The sequence below is a fragment of the Ambystoma mexicanum genome, chromosome 14, assembly GCF_040938575.1.
Source record: "Ambystoma mexicanum isolate Mex_15411 chromosome 14, UKY_AmexF1_1, whole genome shotgun sequence".
Taxonomy (NCBI): domain Eukaryota; kingdom Metazoa; phylum Chordata; class Amphibia; order Caudata; family Ambystomatidae; genus Ambystoma; species Ambystoma mexicanum.
In genome coordinates, this window is record NC_090940.1 from 559,852,338 (window position 1) to 559,878,544 (window position 26,207).

General features: G+C 47.4%; 1 protein-coding gene across 1 annotated transcript in view; it reads right to left on the minus strand.

The window, feature by feature from the left end:
• Positions 1–785: 785 nt before the first annotated feature.
• SLIRP (SRA stem-loop interacting RNA binding protein) overlaps positions 786–26,207 on the minus strand; it is a 39,624-nt gene continuing 14,202 nt past the window's right edge. Inside the window, exons 3-4 of the mRNA XM_069637915.1 lie at positions 14,381–14,488; positions 786–1,145 (exon numbers count right to left, since the gene is read on the minus strand). Coding sequence (XP_069494016.1) covers positions 867–1,145; positions 14,381–14,488 — 387 coding nt within the window. The 3' untranslated portion in view covers positions 786–866. The remainder of the gene's footprint in view (positions 1,146–14,380; positions 14,489–26,207) is intronic.

Here is a 26,207-nt window from a genome sequence, read left to right on the forward strand (position 1 = left end):
TGCCCTCGAGGTCTGGAGTTGGACACCCCATCTCATACTTCCTGGTACACACCTGAACCAACCACAGCTGTCCTCTCTGGAATAAGCACATGCATTTGATCTCTGCCCCCTCCATTTAAACCTGCACTGCAAAACCTAGCTGTGAAAATAAGTACCAACGAGCATAAGTCCACTTTCCTGACTTAACCGGAGTTGAACGCATCTGCAACTCCAATTTAAAAAAACACCTCTTCCAATGTTCTTCCTCCAGATGTCCATTCCTAGATAAGTCTTTTAACAACAAAACATCTGATGCAATAACCTTCCTGATGAGTGACAATTGGCTCCCATTCTCTCCACAGTAAAAGAACCATAGCTCTGTAGATCCACAATAAAATGAGATTGGTCTGCAATGCTGAGTAACTGCACTTTGCTGCCAGCTGTGCACTATTCTATTCTCCGCCAAACTCTTTACTGCATGGACTGAGCCAGTGTAGTGCTTAGCTGTGAAAATGTTCCCAGGCACTTCCTGCTCCTATTCAGTTTCTATGTGCCACCCCACTTACAATCCTAAAATACTCCCTGGCAGAAAGGTAATATATAGTTACATCCCAGGATTTACCCACCTATGTAATACTATACAATGTGGAGACCCCATCCTTGTCACAACCGTACAAATAAATGGATTAGTGCTAGTCAGCAACTAATGGTCTAGTCTTTTGGCCACCGCTTAACAACAGCTAGGCGTTCTTATCAGATTAGAGCAATGGTTTTATATTTTCTCAAATAAATGACATGAAAAGAAATTCCATCTTCAATACATTTAATTGACAACATCCTAACATAAATACACAGAGCAGAAAGACACAGCAGGCATGCCATCCTCTTCAGCCCAGGTCACTGGTGCCTCTGTTGTTGGTGTACATCCCGGGTTCACCGGTACCTCTGTTGGTGTACATTCTGGGTTCGCTGGTGCCTCTGTTGTTGGTGTACATCCCGGGTTCACCGGTACCTCTGTTGGTGTACATTCTGGATTCACTGGCGCTTCTGTTGTTGGTGTACATCTCGGGTTCACCGGTACCTCCGTTGTTGGTGTACATCCCGGGTTCACCGGTGCCTCTGTTGGTGTACATTCCCGTTTGTCTTCGGTTCTGCTGGACTTGAAGCTAAAAAAGGAAAAGCAAGCAGCCATTATTTGAAAGCTGCTTAAATACAAAATACACTTACACCTTGGTGTGGGTCAAGTACTTAAGGACGACAATCTTTAAACATGCTTAGCAGATTGGACTAATATTATGCGCACAAGTACTTACACAGCTGTTAGGAAAGATTTCGTTATTGTAGGGAACTTTCCTTCCATGTGGCAACCCCTAAACTTTTTGCTATTGTTTTCAACCTGTTTTCTTGACTTTGCCAGAGAAGTGCAGCCTTCTGCCGTACTCCTCTGGGCTTTCGCTCCTTTCTTACGGGGAAACTGACATGCCCTTAAGACAGTCAGTACCGGGGAACGCTGTTTCCCGTAGTTTCTTTTATCGTGTCGCCATTTTTAGTGCAACACGACACAAGAGGGCACTGTAAGCTAAGTTACAGCTCTCTTGGGTCTCTAGCCTTCTACAGACCCTAGACACTCTTGTAGGATGGTTTTTGGATCGGTGCAAGTCATTCAGGGACTGGGCTGGTGGCAGCGATCATTTGGTTTATTTTGAGCTCCTTTTGCCGTTCTGAGCACCTTTTTGCCGCGAACACAAAAGGGTGGCCCGGCTACCCAAAATGGCCGGACCACGAGGCTCCTTTGTCTCGTCCACTGTCCGTCTTGCTCCCTTTACCTTCCCCCGGGTCAGGCGACCCGGGGCCTTCCTTATTTGGGCATGTAGTTTCCCGCGAAACACGGTTGCTTTCGCGGGCTTCTACATGTCGTTTGAGTGCCCCCAGGATGTGGGCTGGGCTGTCTGGTCCCAATACACATCCTGGGTGCCAGAGAGTCTAGGGTGGTGTGAATGCCTGGGACCACTGTGGTCCGTGATTGGTCCACGTATGGTATGTGTGTTGATGAGCGGATCTCCCATTGGCTCCCCTCCGTTTTGGCGCGAAGGGAACCGTGGATAAGAGGGAGCTGGAAACACCACTGCCATGTCGATCTCCTGAGTTCTTACGAACCCAGGGATACAGGAGCCAAGTATCCTACGAACACGAGGCTGGACCGAGGAATCGCTGGTGACCCCCTGAAGAACTTCTGCTCCTCATTGCTGTCGTCCGGTGAAGCCCTTTCCACCTAAGATCGAACAAGAAGGCCTGTACTGGCGCTTCGACCTATTGGAATAGCAGGACCAGCTATTCCCGGCACCTTCATCAACTCCTGCCGTAAGCCTTCGGAAGTGTCTCTGGGCCATCCAGTTGACTGACCAGCTTACTAAGGAGTCCTGCTCTGTAATCGCCGACAGGTTGGGTGGTATTCTGAGTCCGGGGCACGCTCACACGCTTCGTTTGCTTAGCAACCCTAAGCTAGAGGTGAACGGTGCTCGTTTGGCTTGAATACACCCGGCCGTTCCGTTGCCCTGCCGTGGCGACAAAACTGTGCAGGATTCTTCGATCGGGACGTCTTTTTACTCTGCACGACGACGAGACGTTCCCTGCTCTTCAGAACCTGCCAGAAGCTGCATCTATCGAGGAGAAGCTCGGGCCTGCTTGCTTCGGGGACCGGTGAGTAGATTAGCTAGGATCTGGTCGCCCTCCTGCAGTGCCCCTTGCTTTCCCCGCTGTAAATACAGCCCCCCTTGTCCGTACTCGCGCCCTACTTCTGCCTCACAGTGGAGGCTGCGCTAGAGTCGCGGACCGTGTTCTCCTTCATTAGGGCACCCTACAGAGCTGCCCAACGTCCTCCGAAGAGCTTCACCTTCTGCCCATTGGCACCGGCGTGTGCAGGTACTTTTGAGCGCTAGGCTCCACTCTTCGTAGGGATTGGACTACCATCTAGTTAGGGGCCTCAGAAGGCGGACATATCACACGCATTGGTTCGCACTGCCTGTTTTCCTTCCCCTGCAGGTGGATAACATATTTCGTGCTGCTAATGCTGTGAAACTGTGTATTCTGTATATATATTGGGTGGATAGTGTATGTGTTGGTTTAATATCGTTGTATATTGCTGCTTTTACTGTGGTTATTAGTTTCAAGGCCTTATAATAAATGTGTATCTATTTTTGATATAAACAACTGTTTGGAGTAGTTTGTAAGCGCTCTTGCTTTGTGTGCTCATTGCGGGCTTTCAGTCACCCTCACCCCTCTTGAGACCTAGTCTTGACCGCCGCGATCGCTACCTTGATTGGTCTGGCTTGTCCAGAGGTTACCCTGTTCCAAGTAATTAGGTTGGCCTTCTGAACTTCTGCGCCACCAGGACAGAGTTCAGAAATCCGTCTTAACAACAGCCATCCACCATTAAGGACCATAGCGGCCGCATACCAATAAATCATTAATCTGTACAACAATGAATCCCTCCCGTTCTTCCAGCCACTTGGGTAACGGGGGATGCTATAGTGGAATGCGACATGAAGCACTACATACTAACTTGACAATTTACGAAATTGAGTTCGAAGGACGTGCAATGAAAGTAATCCAATATAGGTTCATAGTTATGAAAGAAAGAAAAAATTAGGACCTCTTCATTAGTCTGAACTAGAAACTCTCAGATACGGCTGCTCCGGCAGCCCGGTTTATTTCTCTTAATGTTATGATTGTTCACTTTCGTTTTTGTTTTCTTTGAGACTCCGCTGCTCTGAGTCTAGCGGGTGACTGGACGTGTTTTTTCACTTCTGCAAACACACACGCTGTTTTATTTATTTAAATTCTTGATTTTAGTTTCACTAAGTTTCTTGTAGCCAAGTCCATTGGCAGGAAGGTGCCTGGCTTCAGTGACGTGTACTGGCCCCTCTTGCCTGGCGATGCTAGTCTTTTCTTTTCCTTTTTTGCAGACACACACAGTACAGTCTTCTCTCACTGCCTATTCTAGCAGTGGGTCGGCGTTTAGCTCTGGCGATATTATGTGTACATAAAAGTGGAACACGGATCCGGAAGCTCAGCAGGAGTTGCGCGCCTAAGTCGCGCTTCAATCTGTGCTGGACCGTGTCCCGGGGAGGTAGTCCTTGGTCCGAGCTGAAAACTGTCCTAAGGCTGCCCTTTTAGCTGTGCAAGCTTTTACAGCTTGCTCCGCCTTCAACTGTACTTCCAGCAGGCTTACTGCTAGCTGATGGATCCTGTCCAGTATACTCCCGATTCTTCCAATTTTAGTTAATGCTCCGTCTCTTGTTGCACATGCAGCACATTGTTATGATTTTTTTAAAGGACTAGTTTCAATTGGTTGGTGTTGAAAGGATGGCAGTGCCCTGCGCAACAGGCAAGAGTTAGTACGTGGGTGTAATAGTACCTGCGTCCTGGCACATGGTTTGTTGGGGATCCAAAACTCCAATGTACCCAGTGGGTTAGTTGCTGGCTGATATGACAAACCTTGCTTTTTAATGGCGCTGGCGGTAGGTAAGTACCATGGTTGTAGTTTTACTGGAGTTGTTGAATATTGAAATAATGGAGAAGGGACTCCTGACTCATTTTCATCAAAAGAGGGTTTAATGTGGTAGGACACATAGATCACAGGTCTAGCGAAGTATGCTAGTTGAAGGTAAAACAAAAAGCCAAACGCGCGTTTCAACCGTAGTCTTTATCAAGGCAGAGGAAGTAGATGGTCTTGAGTAGGAAGGAGCGCTCGAGGAACCTCCCAGTAGTTATGGGCGGTGTGCTAGATAAGCCAATCTGAGGAGGCGGGTGGAGAGTTCAGTGATTCGGGCAAAACGCTTCACCCTCATCTAAAACTACAACCTTGGTAATTACCTACCGCCATTACAAAGCAAGGTTCGTCATATCAGCCAGCTTTTAAAGGATTACCTTGCAGATTTTAGTTGCATCACCGAAACATGGATGTGTTAATCATCATGGCCTTCCTACAGCTTTTAATATTCCCCCATTTAGATTGTGTCGCCACCCATTGGGGGTGGAGTCCTCATAATATTTAGGTCTATATTTACTGGCTCCATGCTACCTCTTACTCCCGAAATTAAAATGGAAGCACTTAACTCGTTTCGATTTGTCTCCGACCATGTGTATCTATATCTTAATTATTTATCATCGCCCCCTGGCACTGATGGTGGGTTGTGTGACTTAGCCTCGGATCCTCAGCTTTGTTCCCTAAACCTTTGGGTGCTGGGTGATTTTAATCTTGAAGTGAATGCCCATGGATTCATCTCTGCCATGAATGATCTAGCTCTTCCTTAGTTGGTAATGGGTCCAACCCATCGCCTTATCTTTGTATTTATTTGAATTTATCTAGCGCTTTAATCCAAAGCACTTTACAAAAGGAACAATCAATTACAACAAGCAATACATGGCAATTGAATCAAACCAGAAAACAGTACAAAGAACAATTTACAAAGTTGAGGTGGTTAAACGCTAGTGGAAGGAACAATAGTAAGAGAAGGGGTAGGAGGGGTAAGTAGAGGTAGATTCAGTCAAGCAAGACGATGAAAGAAGTTAGGGGGGTGAGTGGAAGAGATAGGATTCAATAGAAGTGCATAATGAAGGGTAGGAGGTGATAGAGCGGACAGCGAGGGGTAGGCGATTCCAATGGAAAGGAGCAAGACGTTGGAAGGAGCGGGAGGGGGCACAGGGTGGAGAGAGAAGGAAGAGATCAGCAGAGCGGAGGGAACGAGAATGAGTATGGAAAGTGAGAAGGCAGGATAGGTAGGAAGGAGCAAGATTATAGAGGGCTTTGAAGACAAGACAGAGAAAATAAAATTTGAGCTGAGAGTGAAAAGGGAGCCAACCTAGTTAGTGAGTTAAGTGAAGAGGAGATGGAGTCGCGTGGAGATAGGAGGCAGAGGGAGCGGATGGCGGAGTGATAGATGGTTTTGTGGGGAGAAAGGTGAGAGGAAGGGAATCCAAAGAGAAGAGTGGAGCAGTAGAAGAGTCTGGAGAAGATGAGGGAGGAGATTCAAAGTTTTGTAGCGTGAAAGGTTAGGAAGGGACGAATTTTACGGATATTGTAAATGTGGAAGCAGCAAGCTCTGGCAGTGAGAGAAATGTGATGCGAGAGAGAGAGAGAGATGGGTGTCAATGTGGAGACCTGGGTTGCGCGCATGGGGAGGGAAGGGGAGATGGGGGGGGGGGGAAAGAGAATGAAAGGAGGAGGGGACGAGGGAGGAAGAGTGTTAGCGGGGAAGAATAGGACTTCAGTTTTGTCAGCGTTAAGATTAAGTAAGTGAGAGGAAATCCAAGATTTAATGGCTGAAAGGCAAGAGGAAAGCTTGTGTTGGATGTCGGGAGAGAAAGAGGAGAAAGAGCTGGGTATCATCAGCATAGAAGTGGTGTGAGATACCAAAGGAGGAGATAATGGGGAGCTAAGAGGGAAGTATAGAGTGAGAAGAGAAGGGGGCCAAGGACGGAGCCTTGGAGAACACCGTGATTGAGAGGAAAGGTAGGGGAGGTACAACCACCCCAAGAGACTGAAAAGGAGCGGTTGGAAAGACAGGAGGAGAACCAGTTGAGAACAGAGTCTTTAAGGCCGAGGGAGGAGAGAGAGATAAGGAGAGGATGGTGGTTGACAGTGTGGAAGGCAGCAGAGGTCGACAAGAATGAGAATAGAGGAGTGCTTGGAATAACGGGAAGAGAGTAGACAGTTGAGAACAGAAGTGAGAGCAGTTTCAGTGTAGTGGGCGCAAGCCAGATTGGGTGGGGACGAGGGGGAGAAGAGAATGGTTGGAGATGTAGGTAGAGAGTTGAGAATAGACAATGCGTTCTAGAAGTTTAGAAAGGATAGGTAGAAGAGAGATGGGGTGGAAATTGGATGGAAGATGGGATTAGCAGAGGGTTCTTGGTAATACACAGGACCTTATCTTTGTCCCATAACTTCTCACTACTGTTTTTTTCTGCTATACCTGCTTCTTGGACAGATCATTTCAGAACATAATTTTCCTGGGAAATTAAATCTGTTGTCCCAGGGCATAAGCCTCTTCCTCTGTGCAATTGGCGTGTGGTGCCCTGTGTTGACATTTCCACCCAAAGAGGAATGCACTGCTTGGACCATCAAGTACCTGACTTGAACTGTATCCAGCAAGCCTTCTCTGCGACGGCCGATCTTCTCGCCCCTCAAAAATCCTAAACCCAGGTCCCAGATTTCAGAACCCTGGTTTAATGACCATCATCGGGCTCAGAGTCCTCAACAGAGGCAAGTAGAACAAAAATTAAGCATTGCTTATTGCCCTGTAGCTAAGGCAACTCTGCGTCAGATCTCCTCTTATCAAAGTTCTTTTTATTTATTTTTACGCAACAGGTGGAATCCTCTCTCAATCAACCCAAAGAACGTTTTAGAGTTGTACGCTCCCTTTCAGCTTCTCATTCTGTTGTTATCTCCTTTTCTCAGTCTCTGTGAGATCCTCCAGGAGAAAATATTTTCTTCAGGGATAAGGCCTGCAGAGCCATCTGTAGTGGTATTTGTGAATAAATACCTCCTCCACTGGTCTTCCATTCCTGTTTGTTTTTACCCCTGATGATATTACTGCAGCTACTATTAGACTGAAATCTGTGTCTCGCTAACCCATCTCTCTTTCAGTGTTGAAAGAATCTATGCCCTGGATTGCTCCATTGGTTACACAAGCAGTCAATCTCTCGCTCCTCATTGACCACATTCTTGCCATCTTGAAACATGCTCTAGTTACATGTCTTTTGAAAACGTCATCTTTGGACAGTTTCGGCTAATTTCCGCCCCACGTCTTTACTCCCTTTCCTGATTAAGCTTGTTGAATCTTTGGCTGGCCCCTAGTTAAATTCATTCTTCAATGATTCCATTTTCTTTGATCCCTCCCAATCCGGCTTTTGACTAGGGCGCAGCACCGAAAGTGTTCTGGTCTCAGTTGTTGACTATCTTGCTCGTATGCAAGACCAAGACAGTGTGGGAGATTTAATTTTGCTTGATTTATCTGCTGCCTTTGACACAGTTGACCACACCGTTTTGCTTGAGCATCGGTGGTACAGTCTTGTCTTGGTTTAGTTAGTTTCTCTCTAACTGAACTCAATCTCTCCCCCCTCATTCTGATCCTAATCCCCTTACTTGTGGAGTGCCGAAAGTGTCTGCCATTTCACTTGTTTTGTTCAATATCTACATTCAGCCTCTGACCAAGCTCATACTCTTCCCACAGCTTCGTATGGTATTCTGTTACGCTCACCTGGTTCCACATGGACGCCACCCAGCAGTTGGGACTCGGGTATCCTTCTCTGCGGTTCCCAGGTTGACCAACGGGAGGGTCTGCCTGGAATACAGGTGGGCAATGTTCAAGACTGGGCAACTGGGGTAAACAGCCCCCCACCACCCTGTATACCTGCGGCCTCTCTGGACCTCTCCTCACCTTGTTTTTAATGCAGGTGTGCTCTCCGTCCTGCCTTCTTGGCAGGGGTGCGTTGTGCTTGGTGGGCGATTGCGATCAAGTTACTTCACTGATGGCGGCCCGCTTTGAGTCTTTCAGGTAGGTCTTATTGCTGTGGTATATTGTGGTCCTTGCATGCCTTTTTGGTCTAACTAATGTCTTTTTCTCTTCCTTAGGTGCGTGGAAGTCCAATATGTGGCATAGACTGAATTGGGTCTCGCCGGTAAGTAATGGCGTATTTAGAGCGCCTTGATGCGGTAAGTTGGCGCTATGCGCAGTGCTACGATGCCTTGCCTTTTGTTAACCTGTTATCTTTTCTTCCCCAAAGGTCGCGGTGCTCACTCGATGCATGGAATTCCTGAGGCGATGCTGGTCGAGGAGCGGCTTGCGAGGTAAGCTTTTCGGCACCGTTCGTTAAATTCGAATGCCTTGTTTCTTCCTTTTTTGCAGATCCGACGGTCCGGGAGGAGCGCTGGTTCCGGGATGCTGATCGCAAGAGCTGTAGACAGCTAGCGATGAAATTACAGGTAAGCTGCTGCTGCTAACGATGTCCTTTTCCTTCTTAACAGATGCTGTGCTTCCGAGGTTAGCGGGTGCAGCTGAACACGGTGAGCGTCACATTGCAGAATTGCAAAGTAACGTGAAGCGCATTATCCCAGTCGGGTGTGGTTTAAAGGGATGGTCTAGTAAACATTTTTATTTAAAAAATAGATAGGCAACATAAAAAAAAAAATACTAGAATTCTCCGTTTTAAAACTTCCTATGTAAAGTGTTGAGCTATTCAAGCTCAAAATTCGCAAAAGCAAGCACATGGGCGCATCCATTTTGTGAAATGGAGGCCCTCCTGTGCTGGCTTTTGCTTTTGCTGCACTAATGAAGGAAAAGCCAGCCAGCTGTAGTAAACAAAGGCTACCGCTGGGTGGCTTTCCCTTCATTAGTGCTGTAGGCGGAGGACGGGGACAGGAGACCAGAGCAGGAAAGCTGCAGCTGAATCTCGGTAAGTGCTATTTTTTTTTTTTTTTTTTAAATAAGCACTAGCTGCGGCTGGAGGAGCCCGGAAAACTTAGAAATAAAACCCCAGCTTTTAAAAACGTTGTATTTAAGTTTGCGGTCGCTTTTGAAGTGACCGCAAACATAAATACAACGTTGTGTTGGAAAACGCTCGGAGGAGCCTGAGAAACTTGGAAAGAAAAACCGCAGCGTTTTCCAACACAACCGCGTTGTTTCTGCCTGAATCTGCTTTCCCGAGAGCCCCAAATGGTAAAGCAGATTCAGGCAGAAACAACGCGGCATTGCGGAAAACTGCGTTGTTTCTACCTGAATCCGCTTTCCCATTTGGGGCTCTCGGGCTCCCCACCGGGAGCCCGAGAGCCCCAAATGGGAAAGCGGATTCAGGCAGAAACAACGCGGCATTGCGGAAAACAACCGCGTTGTTTCTGCCTGAATCTGCTTTCCCATTTGGGGCTCTCGGGCTCCCCGTGGGGAGCCCGAGAGCCCCAAATGGGAAAGCAGATTCAGGTAGAAACACTACGCGGCATGTAAACATAACCGCGTGTGTTTCTGCCTGCTGTGGCTATCACTTTGGGTCTCCGGTGCTCCCCTGGGAGCACCGGAGACCCAAAGTGATAGCCACAGCAGGCAGAAACACACGCGGTTGTGTTGGAAAACGCTGCGGTTTTCTTTCCAGGTTTCTCAGGCTCCTCCGAGCCGGAGGAGCCTGAGAAACTTGGAAAGAAAAACTGCAGCGTTTTCCAACACATAACGTTGTATTTATGTTTGCGGTCGCTTCAAAAGCGACCGCAAACATAAATACAATGTTTTTAAAGCTACGGTTTTATTTCTAAGTTTTGCGGGCTCCTCCAGCCCGGAAAACTTAGAAAAAAAAACGCAGCTAGTGCTTATTTAAAAAAAAAAAAAAAATAGCACTTAACGAGATTCAGCTGCAGCTTTCCTGCTCTGGTCTCCGGTCCCCGTCCTCCGCCTACAGCACTAATGAAGGGAAAGCCACCCAGCGGTAGCCTTAGTTTACTACAGCTGGCTGGCTTTTCCTTCATTAGTGACGCAAAAGCAAAAGCCAGCACAGGAGGGCCTCCATTTCACAAAATGGATGCGCCCATGTGCTTGCTTTTGCAAATTTTGAGCTTGAATAGCTCAAAATTTTACATAAGAAGTTTTAAAACGGAGAATGCTAGTATTTCTTTTTTATGTTGCCTACCTATTTTTTAAATAAAAAATTTTACTAGACCATCCCGGTTAAATAGTTCCTATGGTACCACACCCAAAAATACTATACCGCATAGCTTGGTTCCAAGGAGCCAAGCTAGGTGGATGACTCCATGTTGACTGGCACTGAAATAAAGTAGTTCCCAACACAAGTCCTTTATCAAGAATAAGCCTGGCCCCAAGAAGGCCTAGGCCAAGGATGCCTGCGTTTAGTGGAGACCCAAGTCAAGACCCTTCCTGGCCCATGGGCTTGCCAGGGGGTCTTCTGGATGTGGGTCGTGACATTCTTATGCGGACAACATTCAAATTATTGTGTGTCTAGATCTCTCAGACTGCTAGGCTCAGAGTCTGCTTTGAGGCCGTGGGACAATGAATGTGCAAGAATTGGCTCAAGCTGAATGGCGACAAGTTGGCTGCTCTTCTTCGGCTGCTCTTTGGACTATTCTCTTCGGACCTCCTTCCCTGGAAGCTTTTCCATTCCCCTGTTTCAGTCGTGAAAGACCTCAGGTTTAAAATATCAGCCGAGAGCCAGCACAGTGTGTCAAAGGGGCTACTTTCAGCAAAATATTCTGTGCAAAATCCTTCCTTTCCTACCTCCTCAGTTACAGGCACTAGTGATTAAGTCACTGGTTGTGTCCTCTTAGGACTATTGTAATTCCCTCTTTTAAGCGCAACCTGGAAACTTGACCCATCGGCTTCAGGTCCTGCAGAACTCTGCGGCAAGAGCTGCTACGCTTACATCCAGGGGTCTGCATATCACTTCTGTTCTTCATTACCTGCACTGACTACCTGTGACAAAGCGTATTCAGTTCAAATCTCTGTCTGGTAAACGGTGCCTTTTATGGATCTGGGGTGGAATATTTACAAATTCAATCCCTATGCGGACTCTTAGCTCGGCTGACGCCTGCTTGATTAAATTCCCTCGGTTTAAATATTGGCAGCTGCACGTTCTCTGTGGCTGCTGCCCAAATGTGAAATTCTCTTCCCTGTGGGCTACAAGCCACAGAAAACCATCTGATTTTCGGGCAAGATGCCCTTTGACATATGCTATGCTTTACAAATCATAACAACATAACAAAGACACATCCCCAGAAATGTCAATAGCCTGATGTAGATATTGTTAGTGAGAAATTTCATTTCTGTGCCAATTACTTTCCACCTTAGAGATCCCCAGCTCTTTTGCAGGACTTGGGGCTTTTTAATTTAGTGAGCAAGACCTTTTTCTCACTCCCTCCTGTGTTTTCCCCTGAATAGGATTTGAGGTTTTCACGGTTGTTGGAGTCTGACAAATTCCATAGGCATCTGCTTTTTGTAGAGAGACACCCAGCACCCTCAGTGTAGCGTCACTGGGAAATCCCTTGGATTTCTCTTAAGGTTTAAAAACCTTTTCTTGGGTAAACTACTGTTCCCAAGAATAGTAAGGTGAAATTGATCTTACTTACCTTTTTACTTTGTAGGTCCAGCACATACCAGTTTATGTGGAATGCTGGGGGGTTACCTAGTAGCCGCTTATCCTACTTTCTCACGTAACATTTTTTGTTACACTTACTACTTTAAATGGCTGGTGGCAGTGGTTTACATTTTACCACCAGTGTGCATGTCTACTGCAGGTTGAACCCTCAGCTGGAGTAGAGCACACATGGGTTACAATTTTGTCAAAATGTCCACCCCCCACCCCATCATCTTTTTTCACCATTTTCTGTTTGTGCGGTCTTTCTTGCTTTTACTCTAAGTTGAGACAGGTTTGAGTCCTTTGTATGTTTTGCCTTTGGTGGGCTACAGCCCTGATGCCCCTGGCTCCAGTGTGTGTGGAATGACAGGAAGTGAGGGAGGGTCCTGAAACTCCCATGTCCTTATTGTCTGGCTGGCTGTCCAGGAAGGAGAACCACCCTGCTGGGTGACTGACAGCCTAGGGCTGTGAATGATTGTGAATAAGTTTAAAGGGCGAGGTTCTTCAGGCAGAGTCAACCACTGGAAGAAACATCCTTAGAAGAAACCGTGACCAGAAGCCTGCTGCAACCTCCTGTACCTCGAAGTTCCCAGCGAAGCCCTGCTGCTGTGCTGACCTACTTTTTCAAAAGCGACAGAGAAGCTCCGGACAGAACTGCTTCTCCCCTTGGGCTGGTGGGACCAACTAGCCCTGAGACTAACTCTAGTTTGGCGCAACCCCCGACTTGCTGTGCCTCTCCAGCGCGGCAGAAGCCCAATGCAAGGGGTCGAGTGTCCATTATCGAGGGCAACGTCTTCCGTGTAACGAATCTGTCCAAAAACTCCCAGAGCCTCATATGGACCCTCCAGAAGCAGGCAATCCGAATCCAGAACCGAGGGAGCATGGAAAGTCCAACCGGGGATATTCGTCCTCCATCAGTGCTGTTTGAAAGGTGCTGAAACCACGAAAAGCCGCTGAATCGAAAAAAATCTGTAGCTGACAAAGTCCTCTGCCGAGTACTGCCGCAGGAGCCCGCCAGACATCCTCCCTCTTGTCCCCTCAACTGAGGCCCAGGAACAAGGGTCTGCTTGGCTGTAGAAAGGCAGAATCCAGCTGGAACACTTCCTTCAAACCAGGAGGTACTGTGGTGGTTTGAGGGTACTTACCTTATTGCCACAGGTCGTGCTTTCTCACTTGAGAAATACCCTGGCTTAACTTTTGGAGTTGATCTCAACTCCTCTTGCACAGGCTTAACAGCTTGTGTTCTTCCAGCGATTTTCTTGAACTATATGACTTTGTGTGTGAAAGACTTAATCCAAGAAGAAGTGCATCAGAACTATTGACTTGGTCCATTTGACTTTGGCTGTCTCCTTAAAGGCACCCCTTCTACATCCATTGACTTTGGCATTGCTTGTCCCCTCATAGGTTGTAATTTGTTGAACACTTTTACTGCTGGGAAAGGCTTACCTAGATTTCATTAGCGGATTCAGACTGTCGTCACATTATAAGAAAGTATGCTCTAACCTTTCCATTTCCCTAACCCTTCCTTCCTGAAACCAAGAGTCTAAAACGTATATTGGTGTTTAAGATAAATGCAATAGTATCCTTGTTATTGAAGTCACTTCTTGGTGTAGGAGAAATGTATTAGCATGACTACAGGTTATTCATCAACGGTATTAACTTTGTAAAGTGATTCCAAAGTTTGCTTGACTTTTACAAACAATTGCCTCATTTTTTAAGAATGCTTAATTAAAACTGATGTGTAAATAAATATTTATAACTGAAACCTTGAGTGTAAGTGTTATTTGTATTGACTGATTTCATCTATACAGCTCACATTTACCCCTCTTGAGACAGGCCTGGCTGCTCAGTCACACTACCAACTTGCGTAGTACAGACCTATACCAAAAGGTGTGTTTCCCAATACCAAGCAGATACGTCATGTGTAGTCTCGCCCAGTTAGACTGCACCAATTCTTACATAACAGATATGCCTTTGGATCAGCTCTGTTAAAGGATTAAGTTCTAAACCTGCCTGGGCCTTAACAGGCAGCTTCAACTACAAAGGCCCTTGTGGAAAATGATGCATGGTTTCATAATATACACTTATAAGTTATGCAAAATAGGATTTGCAGTACCAGGAAGTTATGGCATACAGTATTCCGTTTCTTGGGGAAAGAAGACAATTGCATGAACATTGCACTCCCGCTCCAATAGGTAGTACTAGGTTCACCACAGCTGTTAAGAAAAGAAGTCCCTCACCCTTCCAGAAACAGAAGGGGTTAGGTTACCTTCGATCCTTCGATGATGTGAGACTCCTTAAGCAGAGCGTTCTGAAGACCTTCTTCGGATGCAAATCTAACCCAGCCAAATCCACGATGGAATCCGGTTTCTTTGTCCTGTGCGAACACACAAAAGGAGCATTTCACAACACAGGCCGCCTGGCAATCCAATCCCATTAGGAGTTACCCTCAACATGCTTGTTAATTACAGACAATCAGTTTTTATTAAATTGCATTACAAGGCCAGTCCAGGCTACTTTTACTATTTAAATCAGGGGTCTGCAATGTGTGGTTCGGCAAAGGTTTTGGACTTCAATCCATATGATGCAGCATTATTCTGTATAAGGCTGATGGGAGTTGTAGTTCAAAACATCTGGAGAGCCAAAGGTTGCAGACCCCTGATCTAAATGTACTCCCCCCCCACCTCCCATTGCCACGTATTACATATGTACTGAACTAGCAGATAAAGATTATTGATGTCTTGCACTAGAGTGAAGCAAGAGATTTTAGTGCGACCTCAAGAGGCAGCAGTGTACAGGGCTCTCAACCAAAGGGTTACAAGGGACCCCCTAGAGATGGATGAATCTGCATATTCAGACACTCGTCAATCGTACTCCATTCGCATTGGCCATAAAGCCAAACATATATATAAAATGCATTTTTAAAACCAGATTAAAAAAAAAAAATTAAATGACTTGCAGGGGAACTATTCAATTAAATCTAAACACCCAAGGGGAGAGAGAACTCGCAGCCACTGTCTAAATATTTTTTTAGACATAGCTCAGATGGAGGGGGGTATAACAAAATTGCACATCATTGGCCACCCATATCAACTTACATGGCCTCATAAGGTCAATCTTGCCAGCCTTGCCCGATAAATCTAGTTCGCCTCGACTAGCACAGTGGGCAAATTGTTGGGAGTTTTTACACAAATGCTTTTGCAGAACTGTATTTAACTGTTGCTCCCAATAATGTATGTGTACTGCCTCCTCTCGCCCAGCCCAATGCCAATCAGGAAAACACTGCAAGGGCCCTGCCTCCTCATGCCCAGTGTTTCACCTCTAGAGGACAACGGAAATGCAACAAGCCCACCTCTACCGCCTCCCCTACCTCAATCTAGAACTGATCAATGGGCGCCCTTGACTACCATCAACCTTGATGCATTAGGTATCACAGAAACTTGGCGCAATTCGGCCTCCAGACCTACCCTCTCTCTTGCCATCCCCCCAGGCTACACTATCCATAGGAGCGATACATCCAATGCCAGAGGAGGTGGTGTTGCCTTATTTTCCAAGGACAAATCCAATCCTCAATTGCGACATCCTCTCATCAAACTCTCTACATCCCACACCAATACCATCCTTACACACATAGTCTACCGCCCTCCTGGCCCTGTCCTCATTTGAGGAGGACCTACTCCTCATCCTAGGGGACAATGCTAAACCTTCCTCACAAATACTCCCATTTGGTGATTTTAACCTTTCTGACTTACCAGCCTGCTCCTTAGCCAATGCCGTCACTGCTCTCGGCTTTGTACAACATATTCAAAACCCCACACACATAAAAGGGCGATCTCTTGACTATATAGCTGACAACTGCCATATCTCCATCAAAGCCAACTCGCCCTGTCCCTGGTTTGACCATCATATCATCTCATTCTTGCTTCCCTATGTCCACACTCCAAGCCCCCCACAACATTGAGCCCCCCTCCCCAGCTTGTTGCTCTAAGAGACTGACTAAAGACAACCTCTCCCCTTGTCTCGATCCCCTGAACCCCGACTACTGACCGCACATTCTTAACTCTGACCAATGCATGGATTCCATTACTCCACTGGTACCAAAAAAAGCCAAACCGGTCATTCACTCGAATTCATGGTATAACCCCGATCTAGCCTCCTTCAGAACTGAAAATAAGATATGCAGAAACTTGTTGGAATAACAACCCCACTGAAAACCTCAACACCAGTTCTCTATCTTGTCCAAACAATACAAGCAAGCCATTATCCAAGCTAAAGCGAGCAGCTTCAACACCAGAATTGCTAATGCCAATTCCAATTCAAAAGAACTCTTTGCCATCCTTAAAGAACTTCAAGCCCCATCCCGCAAACCCTCACTCTAATCAAAGATGCTGCCTGGTGCAACAATATCCAGGAGGCCCTGCTTCTAAAAATCAACAAGCTACAGAACAAACTCTCCGCCAAACAACCATCCTTGCCCATTTGAACAGGCTCTCCCATGCTCCCATCCTAAATAAGCGGGAGTCCAACTGTTCACAATCAACAAATTCACCACACAGAATTCGCTGTGCATCCTCCTTTGCATCAAGCCTTCAGGCTGTAAAGGTGATGTCCGCCCAGCCCCCTTGATCAAAGAAAGTGCTGAAACATTAGCCCCCCTCATAACAGCCTTCAACGTTTCCTTCACCTCTGGGCTGGTTCCCGCCTGCCTAAAGGAAGCCTGGGTCCTCCCGCTTCTAAAAACCCCACCCTTGATCCCACCTCACCCAATAACTACCGGCCCATCACTAGAATTCCCTTCCTCCCCAAAATCCTCGACAGGGGGGGCCTGCATCCAAATTCAACATCATCTCAAGTCCAATCAAACCCTCAGCATGTCCAGGACATGGTACGTAATCAGCGCTTGTGGATCTGAAAATCAAGATGGTGTAGTTCAGAGACGGACGAAAGTTAACCCTACTCCTTGATCGGTCCACGGCTTTTGACTTGGTCAATCTTAACATTCTTTGCCAACCTCTCATCTCCTCAGCCTCCTTTTCTATGGAAGCAGCCTCCTGGATTGTCTCCTTTCTCGAGGGCAGATATATGAAAGTATTCACTGAAAATGCCTTCACATCACCCGCCCCCCATTAACTGTGGGGTGACACAAGGGTCCTGGGTGTCCCCCACGTTGTACAACATCTTCACGCAGCCCCTCTTCGATCTCCTAGTCTCCCTAGGCATTACCTACACAAACTATGCTGACGACACCCAAATCCTCTTTCCCCTATCTGGATCCTACCACGATGATGCTGCCACACTAGACTCCACTTATGCCACCATCCAAGCTTGGATGTCTACCCATGGACTCTGCCTCAATGATGAGAAAACAGAACTTCTCATCATTGGCTCTACCTCAGCACTGAAGCCACTAAACCCTCTCTACTCAGCCTTCAACATCAACGGCTCAGTGATCCTGGTCTCTGCTTCCATGAAAGAGTAGTGTACTTTGACTCAACCTTATCCCTCACACACCAAGTCAACCCTATCTCCTCAGCGGCTGCTTACTCCACCAAACTTAATCAATGCTGCTAGACCATTCCTCACCAATGACAACTGTCTAACCATCGCCCTCTCAGTGGTGGGTGCCAGGTTAGACTACTGCAACGCCTTGTTCGCCAGCACTTCAGCTTGTAATCTTAAGAAACTCCAGACTATACAAAAAAATGCCCTTTGCGCAAGCTTTGAATATTCTCCCACTCAGGGCCCATATCAACTGCCTGTAGAAAGGTCCACTGGTTCCCCATCAAAGAAATAATTACTTTCAAAAGTCTCTCTATCACTGAAATGCATCTCCAAGTCTGCTTGTCACACAAGGTCATCATGTCCCAACCTTCAGGCCAACCAGGTGCCTTACTCTCAAAGGCTCTTGCAACCCAAATTCAAACGTGCGCAAGCTGGGGGCACAAGTTTCCCAGTCATTTCAGCCAAGCAATGGAACTCCCTCCCACCTGCCCTCCGAGCTGAAGGTTCCTTCTGGGCCTTCCGCAAAGATCTGAAAACCTGGTTGTTCAACTAAATCTACCATGTAAAATAAACTAACTGCTTGTTACTGTATGACAATGTACGCTGACTGCTTTGTAACCTTAATGCCTTTCGCATTTGGGCCCCATGTAACTGGTTCTACAGCGCCCCGATGCCGGAGGGCTCGTGCGTGCTTTACAAGTGAAATAAATAAACCCTACTCCTGCCACAGGTCAGTGTCACTCCAAGTGGGGGCATAATACACCATAATCCAGACCAGTCTCTGTGTTGCAGGACCAATACAGTGGTGATATGCACAGTAGAATTTAAGTTGAAATCTGGTATCCAGAAAGGTTAACCACACAGGGTTCTGAAACTACAGCACTAGGTACGCCTGTGTGGAAGCAGGAACTTCTTTGAAACAGTAAACATAACACTGTTTGGTATGATGAGAGCAAACTGTCTCCAGCTTTGGATCTTCTATGGATTCACATGCTGTGAATATTCCCCATTGTCAGGCTGGGAATCTTCTGTACTTTTTGATTCCCCCTGCACCTAGGGCAGAAGAACCTACATTTTGTAGCCCAACACCCTTGTTATGGGTGTTTTTAGTCCCCACCGATGGGACCGCGAGTGGCCTTAGACTTAGACTCTGCTCTTCCCCCTCAGATTCTAACTATGTTCAGCTGAGGGAGTCCCCTGGTTTTCCAGTGTCAAAATCTTCAAAAAGAAGCATTTTTCTCTAACACAATATCCGGTCGACTACTTCAAGGTGTAGACGTTTTATAGGGATGGAGGGAAAAAGGAGACTCATTTTTAAGCTCTGTGCCCTCAAAAAAGGTATATTAGGGAGATAAGCACTGCGATTGCATATACTGCCTTTACCCCCACCACACCATTGAAACCTACATTATCTGTCGAGGTCTTAGCTCCAAGACAGAAATAGAAGGCTGCTCTGCTGGCTGAATGGGGGTGGGGGTGGGGAGGGAGAGAGACTACCCCGAATACCCCTCTGTAGAATCGACCAAGAGCATGGCTGCCCCTGTGGCGAAACTACTGCAGTCGAGGGAAAGGGCTAGGTCGGAAGAGTGGCCAGTGAAGAAGACCAAGCACAGGATTGCCAACGGCTATGAGCTATCAGTGACGACAGAGGGGGCCGGAGAGGGCGTTGTCACCCGGAGAAGGCCAGTCGTTGCCAGGGCGAAGTCGGCAAGTCAGCAGAAGGACAAGAGCACAAGAATAAATCATGGTCAGAGAGAGGGCGAGGCCTCGTCAAGGTCACTAACTATGACAGGGTGGGGGGGGGGGGGCACAATGGTCACCCGAAAGCTTGGGGGCGCACAACTACCAAGGCCGTAGACATAAGTACCTCATCGTCAGCCACTCTGAAAAACACTAAAAAACACTTCGACGAAAGCCGGCAAGGTGCGGAAGGCGCATAAGCACTCACCGACCACAGAGAAGGAACGGCAAAAGTTGTAGAAGGTCAGCCCGTCAACTTCAATAGCAACAAAGCATCAGGTGTCTAGCCCTTCGAGGACGCCGCAGAAGACTACCTCGTTGATGACACTTAAAGTCTAGCTCGTCGACGCTCCTCAAACTAGCTTGTCTACGACGCAGCACAAATCGGACTTGTCGACGAAGAAAGCCAGGGGCAAAGACCGCACAAACACGGTCACCCTGGCCTATGACCTCAGCAGTGAGAAAAAATGGTCCAGGCCCCCAAGAGACCACAGTGGGAAGGCCCGTCACCAACACGGTCAATGGCCATTCCGTCAATGGCATCCCGGGCGACCGAGGGATGAGAACTTCCCCAGGAGGTGCAGGCTTCCCAGCCAGAGGGGCCCAAACAACCACAAATCAGCCAGGTCTCGCCTAACCAGTACTCTGATGTCATACCAGAAAAGATATTACAGTACGAGGTTGACACCCACTTCAAAGCGCAGCATCAGCAATCAGACTCGGAACAGTCTGTAATAATACAGGAGGAGACTCCAGCTAGGCCACCAATGCCAGGGAGTCTATTCAAGAAGTGGACCTATAAGTCGAACAGCCACAAGAGGAGGCAGGTCCAGCACCGCCCATGGGACCCACCCACCTACAAATCCAACAAAGGGAAGTGAGGACACTGTTAACCAACCCGGATGCCCTACACTCAATGCAAATGCTCTTGTCCCTGCAGAGGGTCATCACTCAGCACGATGCAGCTCTGAGCAGGCCAGTGATGCCGGCCTTACCACCGCCTCAACCAGCGCTACCACAGCAATCTCCGCCCAGACCCAAGTCTGCATCACGAGGAGATAAACCACATCCTCTCCTTCCAGACCCAGGTCCACATTGCAGGGAAAATCAGCAATCCAGGTCCTTTTCTCCATCCCCTCCAGCACCCCTCCACCCTCCTTCAACCCCTACGGAGGGGCAGGAGTACATCACCGGCCCTACGGACGAACCCCGCGATACCACATCTTCCTCAACCGACTCTCCGGAGGGACAATTATTGTGACACGCCCCCCCCCCCCAAGCGTTTCCACAGGACAAGGAATCAGCAACGCAATCTCCCCCGACGACATCACAGGGTTCCATTCTACAGTCATGAGGGCGTGCAAAGAGTTTAGCCTCCTCGCTTCGGAGGATGAGAAGAATGCTTTTTATTGGACTATATGGTTAAGAGGAGAAAGGCAGTGGTCTCAATTACCATCCTCGACCATGTCTTGCAATACAGCGACCATTCACAATCCCAGCGGTGAAAGGCTGTCTTGATAACAAGTACAACCCACCAGAAAATGCACCATAATGTCCGTCTTCCCAGCCGTCTCCCGAGTCAGTGGTCTCGGAAGCGGCAAGCCGGTAAGCTAAATCCGACAAACAAAAACGTGCAATACCATTGGGCAATGAAGTGCAAAAACAGGGCACTTTTGGTAAAAAGGGCTTAGCAATGGCAGCCACGAGAGTAGAAGCAGCCAACTCCCTAGCCAAATATGATGGGGAGATGTGGCATAAACTCGCTCCAATCTTGGAGCAACTCCCATAGGAGAAGCGTAAGGAGGCAAAGGCAAACCTGAATGAAGGGGAATAGTCCTCCAACCTGGTGTTCAACATGACTCGGTGGTCCTGAGAAGACAAGCGTGGCTCCAATGTATGGATTTCTGGCCGGATGTCCACCATAAAGGAGTAGACATGCCCTTGCAGGGAGACAAGCTGTTTAGACCCAAGATCGACAAAGCCCTAAAAACAATGAAAATGGATACAGACAGGTTGTTAACATCCCTACAGAACCGCCAGCCTTTTTGTCAGTTCAGGGGAGCAGCCAGCAGAACAGCTACGTCCTCACCAAACAAGAGACGACTGTACTCAACATATTACTCCCAGGGATACACAAGAGCTTACCAGGGGTACCAAAAATCAAAAGACTTCAGACAAAATTTGCGCTGCAAGCAGCCCTTCAGATCCAAGACGAGACGGCAGGGTAAGATCGAAAAGTGACAATCCATCTCACTGTGCCCTGGGGGGGGGGGGGGGTGATTACCAGGATTGCCTGGAACTGGAGAAAAATAAAAGATAAATGGGTGCTGGATGTGGTATTATACAGGCACCTACTAGAGTTCAAACACCCCCTCCCATACCTTCAACCCACCAGCCTCACAAAACTGTGAGAAGTACAGTTCATGCTGCAAAAAGGGGCCATAGAAAAAGTCCCCAGGGACCAAAGGGGAAAGTACTTTGTCATCCGCAAACAAGACAGAAAATGGAGGAACATTCTAGAATTAAGGAGGTTAAACAAATGTATAAAGTACCAGAAGTTCACTATGATCACATTACAACAGGTCAGAAGTAATGCAGCACCACGACTATCTCGTGTCCCTGGATCTCCAGGACACATTTTCATGTGCCCATACATCTAGGACATCGGATATACCTCCGGTTTGTGGTCAGAATCACACTACCAGTTCAGGGTCCTGCCGTTCGGCCTAAAGTCGGCCCCACGCACCTTCACAAAGTGCCTCGCGCCAGTGGCAGCCAGCCTGCGCACACAGGGACACCACGTCTACCCTTATTTAGACGCTGACTGGTGAGCTCCCCATCCAGGCAGGGGAAAACAATCTTCCATAGCAGCGACCGTGGGCCTATTACAAACATTCGGCTTTGCCATCAATTAAATGAGATCCTTCTTATGACTATCCAGGAGGCTCATATTCCTTAGAGCGTATTTCTTAACCCAGGAAGCGTCCCTCCAGCGACAGAATAGAGGCCCTTGCGACACTGCTAAAGTTGTTCACACCAAATAAAGTAAAAAAACAGCGCAACAATGAATGCAACTGTCCAGCAATGCAGGCTCCATATGAGACCACTACAAGAGTTCCTGGCAGCGAACTGGTCCCAGACCACCGGATCATGGGAGGGGGACAAAGTGCGTATTGTTAGGCAAGAACTGATGTAGTAACACTGCATGAGACTACACAACACTTATCTGCTTGGTATTAGGTAACCCACCTTTTGGTATAGGTCTGTACTACACAAGTTGGTAGTGTGACTGAGCAGCCAGGCCTATCTCAAGAGGAGTAAATGTGAGCTGTAGCAATGAAATTCGCAAATACAAGTAACCAAGTAACACTTGCATTCAAGGTTTCAGTTATACATTTATTTAACATCAATTTTTAAATAAGCGTTCTCTAAGAAGGGCAAGATATGTAACAATCAAATATGGTATGGTATTGTTTATTTATAAAGCGCCCATACACAGGTAAGTGTTTCAAAGTGCTCAAGGAGGGTGGGAACAGGGAGAAAAAGTCGCTCAGATCCCTTGAAATTCTGAGACGATAATAGTCTGCAGAGGCAGAGTAAGTGCATAAAATACATTTAGCAGTTTGAGATACAGCAAATAGGCCTGGCAGCGATTCTGCAGTTTTACCAGTGCAATTAAGGGGAGAAGACCAGGGAGAACAGACAGAGGATCTTCAGGCAAGGTGCGTACGGATCATGCAAGTGCACACGGTAACGGGGGGGAGCAAGTGCACCCGTCGGTGGAGACTGGGGTAAGGGAGAGAGCCACTCTCTTAGGTTAATTCTCAAGTGCAGCGAGTGTGGGTGGGGGGTAGGGCCCTGATGCAAGTGCGAAAGAGGACTGGCAAGGGTGCCAGGGACCTGCGAGACTGAGGTACACAAGGCGGCCAGCTGTAAAGAAGAGGAGGGAGAGAGGGGAAAGAGCAGAGAGCTAGGTTAGCAGCGTGTATATATACTTTAAAATACTTTTCCAGAATCAGCATAGGTTTAGTGGATACTCTTTAGAGATGCTTTTTACACACTTCCTAGACCCAGAGGTGACTTCATTCAGGAGGACAGTAATGGCATTTATATATCACTAGTTATACTTAGCAGATTCTGAGGTTAAAGGAAAAAACGGATTCTCTGGGCATGCGAGTATACTTAAATCTTCCAATGAAGTCTAGACAAACCTTTTCCAGCAATAACTGTCTAAAAACAAGTTACCAGCTATGAGGGACAGAAATATCATAGTCTGCAGGACAGCCAAAGTCAATTGGAGTACAGTCTATGGAGCTGAGGCACTTCTTAGTGAATAAGAGTCTTGCCCAAAGTTAGAGAGTTTTGTAGAAATCACTTGTAGGGTCACAAGCTATTACACTTGTGAAAAGCAGAGTTGAAATCAACTCCAACAAAAATAGCCAATGGAAGTCTCAACTGAGAAGAGCACAGCTAAAGACACTGAGGTAAGTACTCCAAGTCTATACAGTACCTCTGGTTTGAAGAAAAGTGGTCCAGCTGGATTATGTCCTGTTGCAGCGATGCAGATCATGGGTTACAGAGCCTCAGTCGTCGGGACAAGAGGGAGGACATCTGGAGGACTCCTGCGGCAGCAATTGGGAGGTCATCAGCACTTAAGGGCTCTTTTCGGATCAGCGACACTTCGTGGTTTCAGCACGCGGTAAGCACCACCACCACGGATCTCTGATACCAGGTGGGCTTCCTTGAGTCCTGTAGTCTGGTGAGGAGACCCGGGCTCTGATCATCCTGTTTCTGGAGGGTCCTTAGGAGAAGGCTGGAGCTTCTGGCCGGATTGCAGACGTTGCACTCTACTACGGATTTCTCAACCCCTGGCACTCTATTCTTGCAGCAGCAAAGAAGTACAGCCAATCAGGCAAGATGGTCCAGTAGAGTTAGTCTCAGGGTTAGTTGGTCCCACTAACTCAAGGGAAGAAGTCGTCCCTTCCGAGGCTTCTCTTGTCGATCAGAAAAAGGAGTTTCAGCACAGCAACAGGGCTTCACCGGGCAATTCAAAGGTCCAGGAGGATGCAGCAAGCTTCGTTCACGGTTTCTTCATTGGGTATTTCTCCCAGTTGTCGACTCTGCCTCTAGCCCAAAAACCCTTGCCTTTTAAGCAGGTTTCTCCCATTCATGCCCAGCCTAGGCTGTCAATCACACAGCAGGGTGGCTGTCCTGAAAGGACAGTCAGCCAGTCAGGACTGGTTGCATTCAGGCATTCCTAGAGACAAAGGACAGGGGAGTTTCGGGACCCTCCCACACATCCTGTCCTTCCAGACACACTGAAGCCAGAGGAGGGCTTCAGGGCTGAAGCCCGCCAAAGGCAAGACAAACAGTTGGCTCAAATCTGTTTCGACGCACAGAGAAAACCCCAAGAAAGACCTCAGAAACAGAAAATGGCAAAAAAAAGACGTCAGGGGCCCTTTTGACAAAATGGTCACCCATGGGTGCTGTACTGCAGCGGAGCGTTCAGCCTGCGGTAGAAAAGCATAACGGTAGGAAAAATTAAATAACTGCCACCAGCCATTTAAAGTAGTGAGGGTAACATAAAAATGCTACAGCAGAAGGATAAGGGGCTACTAGTAAACCTCCAGCACGCCAGACAAGATGGTGTGTGCTGGACTTACAAAGAGACAAAGGTAGGTAAAGTCAATTTAACATAACTATTCTTGGGAACTGTAGTGTCACCATACAAAAAGTAGATGCCAATGGAGTTTGTCAGAATCCAAAAACAGAGCAAACGCATAAACGCATAAATCAGGTCAAAACAGATGAGTGTGAGAAGAAGGTCTCACTCACTCCAAGGTTAAAATTCAAAAGTCCTAAAGCCCAGCAAAAGTGTTGGGGGTTTCTAGGGTTGAAGGGAATTAGCACAGAAATTAGAATTTGTCCTAACACGGAGCTGCAAGCCCTTGCAATCAACCAGCCCTACTTGTGGTTCCAAAAGGGCAGGGTACTTCTCATGACAAACCCACCAGGGGAAAAAAGCAACTTTTCGTGGCATATGGCCCGACAAATAAAGGCAAGGAGTTTATCCAAGCTGAGCACAGCAAGGTGGATCTCGTCGACTATCGTCTTCTACCATAAGTCAGCGGGAAGTCACTCCAGGCTCCCCCACATGCACATTCAACGAGAGCTACAGTGGTCAGGGTCCTGATCTCAGACATCTGCCAAGCGGCCACATGGACAGTGCTGCATATGTTTACAAAGCACTACTGCCCGGAGAAGCAACATGCCGAAGAAATGCTTACACAGAGAGCAGTCCGACAGCACCTGTTCCAATAAGGTACAATCCTATGGATTTGCTGTAAGGTGTGCTGGTGTTTTATTTTTTTACCTGTACGCACCACCAGTGTCTGTATACTGCTACATAATTTATTGACAGCATGTGAATCTATGCGAGATACAATGCTGGAAAAGGAGAATGTTTCTTACCTGTAAATCCTGTTCTCCACCGTTGGTATCTTTCATATATTTGCACGTGCCCTACTTCCACCCCTTCAGGTAAACCCACTCACACCCTATGAACGTCTATTACCATGGGGTCAGAATCTGAAGGGAAGAGGAGGCTCTAGTCTTCGGCTACTCAAGGTCCCATTGGTGGGGACCAAAACCATCCCCGACAAGGGAATTAGGCTACGAAATGCAGGTTCTTCTTGCCTAGGGCAAGGGGAACCAAAAAGTAACCAAGGATTCCCAGCCTGAGGACGGGAATTATTCCACCACCTCCAGAATAGCAAAATATCTGCACCTCATCAAACGCTTCTTGAGAAAAAGGTACAGAGCATGGCCTGTAGGCCACACTGTGTAAACATTCA